We start from the raw sequence: 9,463 nt of genomic DNA, 5'->3' as shown, positions 1-9,463 counted from the left end.
GTCCGTAGCTAGGGGCGCTGCATTGCACAAGGTCGTTCGTTCCCGACGCGCGCTCTCTTTCTCTCTCGTCCGTAGCTGTGGTTTACCTGAATGATCCCCCGGTACTTCGCCCACTCATCATCATTCACTTCGTGGATGTGCGGGGATTGTTTTTATTACAGCGAAGCTGTATATAGCTAGTTACCAGCGTATTGATGTCCGTAGAACATTAGCATGGGCCGATCCCGAAGATTGTGCAATACCGGGCCGACCAGTGGCGCAGGTGAAACAGCTTTCATGCACTCCGCCGACTTCCAAAAAGAAGTTTAAATCTTAATAATAATATCTTAATATTAAATAAGTTATAGTTTATTAGCAACAATGGGCACGAAATACACCAAATGACTGAGGACCTTAACCGAGAAAGTGTAGGAATGGGGATGAATTAAGATTAATATGCAGAAGACAAAGATGATGTTCAATAGCCGGGCAAGGGAACAAGAGTTAATGATTGCCAGTCAGCCTCTAGAGTCTGTAAAGGAGTACGTTTATCTAGGCGAGTTACTCGCAGGGCACCCTGATTGTGATAAATAAATTTATAAAAGAATAAAGTTGGGTTGGAGTGCATACGGCAGGCATTACCAAATCCTGACAAGGAGCTTACCGCTGTCATTGAAAAGAAAAGTGTACAGTCATTGCATTCTATGGGTGCTAACATATGGGGCAGAAACTTGGAGGTTAACAAAGAAGCTCGAGGACCGCACAAAGAGCGATGGAACGAAAAATCTTAGGAGTAACGTTAAGAGACAAGAAGAGAGCGTGTGGATATTCTAGTTGACATTAAGCGGAAAAAATGGCGCTGGGCAGGCCATGTAATGTGTAGGATGATAACCGGTGGGCCATTGGGGTTACAGAATGGATACCAAGAGAAGGAAAGGGCAGTTGAGGACGGCAGAACACTAGGTGCATGGGGTGATGAAGTTAGGAAATTCGCAGGCGCAAGTTGGAATCAGCCAGAGCAAGGGAGGGGTAATTGGAAATCACAGGGAGAGGCCTTCGTCCTGCAGTAGACATAAATATAGGCTGGTGATCATGATCTTGGGTCCAAATACAACCCGTATCAGATATTAAGCTGATAAGAACAGATACTACACTTGGACGCGAGTCGGTCATGTTTATGTTCGCACCATACACGTGTACGCCATCCCGCGTATTCAAACTAGTGCCTACCAACTTGAGTGTCTGCTGTCTCCTGACGTCATGCTATACGTAAGCTCCTTTCCTCAGTTCGGCTCTGACTGTGAAATGGGTAGGCCGCGCGTTGTACGGTCTGAAGAAGAACAGCATGCCTACCAAGAATGACGGCGTGAACTGAAAAAGGAATAGGCGTGGCGGCGGCAGGAGGAGACCACCGACGATGAGCCGGCCATGGAAGCCAAGCGTAAGTGTGCTGCTCGCCAGGACCTCGAGGCGGAAAGAAATCCTAACCGCCCACGTGACCCCGATCCCGCAAACGTCGAAGGTTTCACCGGAGCAACGGTCAATCCCCACATATACAGCTTCGCTAGTCATCCACCTTCACAGAGTGTAATGGCACTGAATTTATTTATTTATTTAGTTATGCGTTACCCATATTTCGCCCGAGGGCTTTGCAGTAGGGCGGTTACAACAACAATTGCAGCATTCTGTCTGCCCTAAGGGAGACATCGAAGCGGTACTGATCCAAGCACATTGTTCGTAGTGCATAATACGCAGTCTGAATGATACTGACCACTTAAAGAAATAACAAAAAAAGATTCCTTTTACTTAAAACCCACAAACATGGGCTATCACGGGGTGGTTCTTGTTGGTTGGAATGTATCAAACCTATATGCACAATCAATGTTCACAGGGTCAATTGAAATTCCGAAATGGGAAGAACAAAACGCAATAGTTACCTGTTCCTTCTGGATCCAAGTCTCAGCCGGTTGATCTTGAAAGCCAAAGAACAGTAACTTCTTAGCCTGCTTTTGGAGTCGTCTGCGCTAGCCCTTCGCGCTGCGATTTCAGCCGGCCCGACCTGAGCCGCATCACAGGCTGCCGTACCATTGTTGAAAAATTGTCACTCTTTCAGACATGACTTCAATTTGGGGATCTGTTGAACTTTGTTTGCTTATATAATTTTGCTTGCCCTGCCTCAGGCTCCTACGCTCCTCGCTAGCGTCCTTTACACGAGTGGGATTCACTGTTGCGTCGTTAACTAAATCTTAAGTCACTAATTATCTCATTTAACTAACTAAAGCGGGAAAAAATGGGTTTTATTGAGTATATCAGTGATAAGCCTGCCTGGTATCAAGCCATGCGACTTCACTAACTTTTTGTCGCAGTTTACATAAAAGTGGCTTGTCATTCTCTATGTTATATTCTCGGGTGGTCAAGATGCTTGAGTTATTTACCGCAGTGGTCATCCTGTCCGCCCTCAGATTTACTTCAATATAGACTAGGCCAAGAATACATTGAAAACACACAATGAATAGGGGCCAAAATTACAAGAGCAAATGTTTTTGAAACTTCAAAATAGAGCAAAGTACTACCAAAGTAAAAATGTCCAAGGCAGTCCTCGAAGCTGTGTACATTGCACATCGACGCCTGCAAGCATTTTCCTACATGTATCTGGCCATCTAGAGTAATGGGGTGGGCATGATGAACCAAAATCCACGGACGGGCACAATGTGGCTCAGTGCCACCCAATCACAACGCCCACAATGACGATAGAGATAAGCTGCTAGCGGCGCAATTAACTGCGCCTCAGCCACGTCATGCTCGTTCACGGAGTTTGGCTCTTCGTGTGAATACCCCTTAAACAGGAGAAGTGAACAGTGGTAGATGACTCCTCGTGATATAATCGGGCTGCTTTTGCTGAAATAAGGCTTAGGTGTACTTGATATACAGCACTCGAACCTTCCTCTGTACCTGAGCCATCACTGAAAAGAAATTTCAAGAAATAATGCTGAAGGATGATTTGATGAAGTGTTTTGGTATATTGCATTTGAATTACGAGTAGAGCATCTCTTGTGAATTCCTTGAATTTTCACTGCTACAGACATGAAATGTCGCCAAGGAGGGTGTTGGAATTAGGGCACAGATGATTAAACCGAGCCACACTGGCATAGCGCGAACCTATTGCGTCGCAGACACGCCTAAGTATGGGAAGTAGCGTGTTACAAAGTATATTGTCTGTGTGTCAGGCCGATAGTCAAATGAAGGGAACACTTTTTTTATTTCAGATGTGCAATGAAATAAATTACTCCATAATCTATGCTGTTGTCTTCCTCTTTGAACGTTACGCCTATGATTTCCCACTCCATTGTTTACTGCTTTTTAATTAGCTTTTGTTTACATAATAATAATAATAATAATAATAATAATAATAATAATAATAATAATAATAATAATAATAATAATAATAATAATAATAATAATAATAATAATCAGTATATTTACGTGCACTTCAAGACGAAGTTCCCTTCAAGAAACCTCCGTTATACCCCTGTCTTGCACCAAATGATAGCGTCCGAAGCGTGCAAATTTCCTAATTTGGTCACACCCCCCAATTCTCAGCCGTGCTCGACTGCGCTTGCTTTCCCTTGGCACACACGCTGCAACTGTAATAGAGGAGTGTCTATTAACGCTTCGCATTACATGACATCCCGCACTCCATTTTTTCATCACAGGGCGCAGTCACTGGATTGACTGCAACGCGGCAGTTGGGGCAAAATATACCCTAAAAGCCAGCTTATTTAAGAGTTATTTCTTCCAGATTCTAGCATGTCAAAGTTGCGCCTAGTATTATAAGTGAAACCAAGCAATTTTTAGCCGAAATCTCTTGTTCCGGTTTCTTTATAGCCACTGTCATCATCCGATTTTCTATCGAGAGCAAAAGCGGTAGCTCTTGGGTCGTTTTGACCAAGCGGACTTCATCCGCTGCTTCAGAATCTGCATGATCACATATATGGGGACAGGGACCTGTTTACTGGTTCAAGGAATTCTGTAAAGCACTTTGCGCCCCCAGTCCCAGCCTTCACTTAAAATCTAAAGATGCTTTCACGGAAAATAAAGACAATTTAATTCAAAATTCGATTCAATTCTGAGAACGGACTCCAACGACGAAAAAGATAATTGCTCTCGCTGAGTGCTTTTCAGTGCTCATGTTGTCACCACTCTGGTCTTAGTTCTTTTGTTTGTATTGTAGTTCGCTTTCTTTTTAAACTTTGGTCACTGGTGTTATACGCCAATAAATCTTGTTTCAAAGGCGTGCTGCCCCTAAATATGACAACGTTTTGGTATGCGGGTCCATATCATACGCGGGTTTTTACAGCTCAGGCGTTGTTCGGTATTATGATTGAAGTGAGCTGAATTGCACCGTCAAGTAAAGATGGTCGTTACGAAGTGACTAGGAGGAAGTGGTAACCAAGCTTTTCGTTGGTTTAGCAAATGAACAATTCCATCATTTATTCGCCTAGTTGTGTTGATATTGCCAGCATGAAAGGCCAAGCTGCCACAATTTAAGGGTAATAACGAAGTGTGCGTGAAACATATTTTGTTTTCTGGAACGGTTGTTTACCCTTGACGTTTTCCTACGATCGATCAAGAGCGCTCGTTAACACCAACGATGACAGCGCGTATTTGCGTGAGAGTTCTATTTTCTTAGAGTAGTATTTAGGTTGTTTTTCTTACATCTTTTTAGTATTACTTTACAACTTACATAAAAATTGGCAGTTCCCTCCAAACACGAAGCAATGAAAGCGACAGCAAGAATTAGCTTTGCACGGAAGTCGTCCCATAATGCAGGCGTGCAGCGGCACCACCAGCGGCCTTGTATAGGCATCGCACCTCGATTACGCATGACATGAGACCGAAGAAAAGGTGTTCGTGTTTGTCGGCGCCCAAAGAAAGAATTACATAGAGTTAGCTTGACGTTCACTGTCCATTCCGCTCGGACCAACCAGTGTACGCACGACGGTGTCGTTTGCACACAACAGCTCAGCGGGAACGCTAACGTAACCGCGCACAACGCGCGTATGCATGCAGCGGTAGTTAGAACATTGCTTCAGGCCACCGAACTACGCTCGGTAGCTAACCGAACTAACTCCCGAACTACCGAAAAGAAACCAGAACCAGAACCCTGGCTCCGGCAGAGTTGATGGAGGGGAGCGTGACGATTTATTCACTTGGCTTCATCGCGTTTGCAGCCTGCGCTCTTGTGGAGGTTAAACTGTCCACATGCGCATGCGCCTTGATAGCATGACAGCACGGCGGCGGTGACGCCGGTGAAACTGCAAACGCGCCTCTAGAGCCCCTATTGTTGTTATTACAATAAAACAAAAGTGGTTGTACTTAGCGACTTCCCCAATTCCCATGAGTAGTGTACTTTTGGCTCGGAACAAATTCGTCACCTGAAAAAAAGTATCTAAATTTTTGTCTAAACGAGGCCACATTTCATTACTGAATCATAAATCAATACAATCTTTGCCGGTTATATTACTAAAATGTTATATATACAGTGAGGTACAGAACCATTGAGACTGTACGGACGTGTAAAGATGCCTATAGCAAAACGAACCTCAGCGTGAGCCATCTTAACATGCGAAATGTGATGCAGGTTGTCAGAAATAGGGCTACGATTGTTGGAAAATTTACTTTGGGCTGATTAATTTTCGAAGAACGTATGGGCATGAAGACAACATGGCACAACGGAAAAGTTAAAAAATGACGCAGTAACTCTCACAAGGGCCCCGGAGGGCAAGGGGCAAAATAAGTACTCAAGTTTCCTTTTGTGTATCATCGTTCCCGTCAGACTTAACAAGGACGCGAGCGCGCATAAAAAGAAAACAAAAAATTCTCCATATGAAGCACGGAAATTTTAATTTACTACAATGTCTTCTGGTTAAATCGGTGTATTCTGTCGTCGTTATATAACTGCACTTGCGAGACCAACAAAAAATCGTCCTAAGATGAAAATATTAACCTTAACATTTGATAGTTATCGTTGTACCATACATTTCTTGCTTAAAAGCACTAGCGCGTTTAAATGTATGGTGCAAATTTCTATCAAAGAATTTATATAATTTTTTTGGCTGCAATATATATTACAAGTGATGTTGCTTCACAGATGTTTGCCATAAGTTTGCAAGTGCCGGTATTTTTTGAAGACAGGTGATGCTTGCACGTGCAAGTGAGCTATAGTGCATGTCTGATAGAGTGGCTGAAACGGTTACCCGTTAAAATCTGACGGCCGCTTCACACTACAAATGTTCTGAACGATACAATGGCGGGCGAGGTGCGATTCGTGGTTCATCCTATGCGCAAATCCATGTCTCTGTGACCCCTGTTCTTGTTCTCCGCCTGCGACAACGTTCACTAATAGGAAACGTTTATATTTTGTGATTTCATCAGTAAATGAACCAATGAAATATGTTGCGCTGAGACAAAATACGATGAAACACTGCGAATGGCTGAAGCACAGGAAGTTGAGATGAAGTCTTTTTGATTACTTCTGTACACAGGACTTACACGCAAGCTTAAATTGTCATTTTGGTCCGCACCTTTGGTGTGACGAGATGCCTGCGTCATCTTGGATCTTCGCTAGTGAATCGTTCTAGTGTTTTATGGCCATTAGCAGACTGAAAGAAAACACGGCCTGTCCTTCTCGTTCCTGCTGACTAGGGCTGCTTCGGTCGGATCAATGTTCAGTCTGGCAAAGTTTCGCAGACGTGCGAAACTTTGAAAGCACATGCTGTCGACATACTTTTGTCTAAGATCAAAGTGTAGTACTCTTGCAACTTGTGGGATGCTGTCACATGCGATACATATTCAGAATGAGAATTTTTTCTTGAATAAATGAGTGAGAGAGCTTTCTGAATGAAGTTTGAATCCTTGGCGCAACTCTGACATGAGAAATCGACGTGTATGATCGTTTATTTTAAAGGGTATCTAGCAGGGTCTAAAAACCGCTGCAGGTTTTTGCTTTGCAATTTCCGGTGATTCGGGGGAAAGTGTGCACATATGCTGGCCTATCACTTCCATTGATGTACAATCTGAAAGTCTGCGTTCTTCCCGCCACCCACCAAACATCAGACGGGGACGAAGCATGTTGTGTAAGGGGCTAGCTTTTGCGTCCAATGCTGCCAGCTGCTTCCAAGAGGAGCTCGACCAGGTTGCCGATCCGTCGATCCTTGGCACCAAGCTCTGGCAGCTGCGGTAGGGTCCTGCAGCCTTCCGAACCCTTCGTGTACCTGCCGCAGATCAGGGTTAACGTTTCACCGAACATCTGCTCGATGACTCCGATCATGAAATCCTTGGACCCGACGGTCTCGCATGACGCCAGGGCGTCGCCTGTGCAGTCCAGCGTGTCGTATTTCGAGCTGCGATGCAAGAGCATTGTGGTACAACATATCAGGTAATGACTGATTGAAAGAGCGAGCGATAGATGTTAGACCTCGGGATCAACTTTCCCGTTTCATACGAATGGGTATTGAGGTGCGCGCGCGGACGCTTTATAGAATCCGTGAAAAAAAAAACTGTTTGGTGTATTCGGTTAGCTTCTCCTCCGGTTCCCCACAATGAAAAGGAAGAAGACACAAAAAAGGTATGCCTATCTCATTTTGTGAAATTTGAAAGCTCCGTATTCTACCAAGCATTAAACACAAGGAAATGACGCCGAATTTTAATTGGGGATGAGAATTTTATTTTTGAGCTATTGAATACAACTAGCACAAATAAATTAGCACAGAATAGGAACGATGAAGTAGGGAAAGAAAGTTTGCATTTGAAGATAGGGTAAATATTATTGTAGGATAAACATCCGAGATATGCAGTACGTATTCCTTTTTTCAACACATTATATTATAAGAAGTTGATTGCAGAAGGTATTGAATTTCTGTCTTCGTGCTGCCATTTTTCGGTGGCACTTTGTTTGATGGCGATTTATAATTTTGCGAAGTGCTGGCCCTTCGTAATCGCTGTAAGCAGGAATAGATAAAAATATAATGACACGAAACATTACGCTTTACATTAACAGAAACAAAGTTCTTTGTAAAAAATAACCTAACGTAGAGTGAAGTAATCTTTGGTCAAACATCGTTAAAAACTTAGAAGTAGGACACTGCACACTTATAAGCGAGAATGTTTGTCGCGTGATTATACCTAAAATATTTGTAACTTCAGCCGTTTCCACATTAGGGTTGGTTTCTGTCCTGTGGTATATACGCGGCTGTTTCTTTACACTCAATAAAAATGCGCTGCCAGATTATGGAAAGAGGCCGCTCGACTCTTGTCATTCCTTAGCATGCTCATGGCCGCAGTGCATCGCGCCTGAGAACACAGCTGCGCTCACAATATAAAGTGCCTATTGGCTGGCATAATATTATTCTGAACACAAATTTTCACTTTTGTGTCCGATTTATTTATGTGATCGAAGGCAACCAATGACAACGAACTGCTGACAAAATTTTCAGATGGCTCTTCCGGTAGAATGTCAGCTCCTTATACTAAATTAGCCACACTGTTTTGGTCAGTTCGCTGCATTTTTTTAGACACAAGTTTACCACCCAGTCATATAAGATATGGCCAAACTACCAATTTCAGGTCCATACACATGGACACTTCTTTGTTTTATCATATACTTGGAATGATACTCAAGCCCAGCTTAGATTAGCAAGATCAGCTTAATTTGTGCATGCATTTGAATGGCTGTGTGTAAGAAAAGCAACCATTGCGTAAATAATAGCCATTCGTACGATACACAAAGTTCTTCGTATCTATGTCTTCATTGTATTAGTTGCGCTGTTCAATTGACGCACACAGTAACACGCAATCACAAATTGTATGTGTAATTTGAATTTACGTGCAGATGCGTGTGAATAAAACAGCACAACTTCAAGTATCAAGACATGTCGCACCAACTAGACCCCATAAAAGATGTTCATACGGTAATGAAATAGTCGTGTTTGAATTTTATCACGTGGTGCAGTTAAAACATTTCAAATCTCCACGTAAGCCAATTTATGGACGGTATCGACAGAATGTGAGAATAAATATTTTAGTCCACTGACAGTACCTGAGGCAGCGGCTTCTTATTTAGCCTTTGCCATTGCCTGTTAGATGGTCTTTTTGATTATGCAATCTAAACAATTCATACAAAGCTTTGTGTTTACCATACCAGCATTGAAATACTGAACGCAGCTACACTACTTTGTAAACTAGTGAAATGAATTGCACTGCTCATCAGTCTGTCATAGATAGTGACTGCGTTTGGTGCCATGAGTTGTAGGCTCATTTTTACTTTGTCCTTTCGATGACGTCAAATCTGCCTCTTCAACAGTCAATTTAGTGGAAAGCCACCACTGACCCAATATCTCCGTGACAAATTCCTGAATGCTTTTGACAAATCAGATTGTCTGCGGAAAGTAAGTATGATACATCACTTAAGCTGCACCAATAATCA

At 43.0% G+C, this 9,463-nt stretch overlaps 2 protein-coding genes and 2 pseudogenes across 3 annotated transcripts in view; all 4 read right to left on the bottom strand.

The window, feature by feature from the left end:
- Window positions 1-208: 208 nt before the first annotated feature.
- LOC119459808 (U2 spliceosomal RNA) lies at window positions 209-345 on the bottom strand (annotated as a pseudogene).
- Window positions 346-1,079: 734 nt separating this feature from the next.
- Window positions 1,080-1,136, bottom strand: LOC119459792 (U2 spliceosomal RNA; annotated as a pseudogene).
- Window positions 1,137-6,918: 5,782 nt separating this feature from the next.
- The window catches only part of LOC119458195 (uncharacterized), a 49,430-nt gene continuing 46,885 nt past the window's right edge, over window positions 6,919-9,463 (bottom strand). Inside the window, exon 6 of one of the 2 annotated variants that reach the window (XM_049670835.1) lies at window positions 6,919-7,253. In XM_049670835.1, coding sequence (XP_049526792.1) covers window positions 7,124-7,253 — 130 coding nt within the window. In that variant the 3' untranslated portion in view covers window positions 6,919-7,123. The remainder of the gene's footprint in view (window positions 7,254-9,463) is intronic. The other variant, XM_037720019.2, reaches the window with a different exon arrangement.
- The window catches only part of LOC119459569 (uncharacterized), a 16,949-nt gene continuing 14,751 nt past the window's right edge, over window positions 7,266-9,463 (bottom strand). Inside the window, exon 5 of the mRNA XM_037721278.2 lies at window positions 7,266-7,382. Within this exon, the coding sequence (XP_037577206.1) occupies window positions 7,306-7,382 (77 nt within the window). The 3' untranslated portion in view covers window positions 7,266-7,305. The remainder of the gene's footprint in view (window positions 7,383-9,463) is intronic.

Source organism: Dermacentor silvarum, chromosome 7, assembly GCF_013339745.2.
Source record: "Dermacentor silvarum isolate Dsil-2018 chromosome 7, BIME_Dsil_1.4, whole genome shotgun sequence".
Classification (NCBI taxonomy): Eukaryota; Metazoa; Arthropoda; class Arachnida; order Ixodida; family Ixodidae; genus Dermacentor; species Dermacentor silvarum.
The sequence above is the reverse complement of the archived record's forward strand: the minus strand, read 5'-3'. Positions and strand labels throughout refer to the sequence as shown.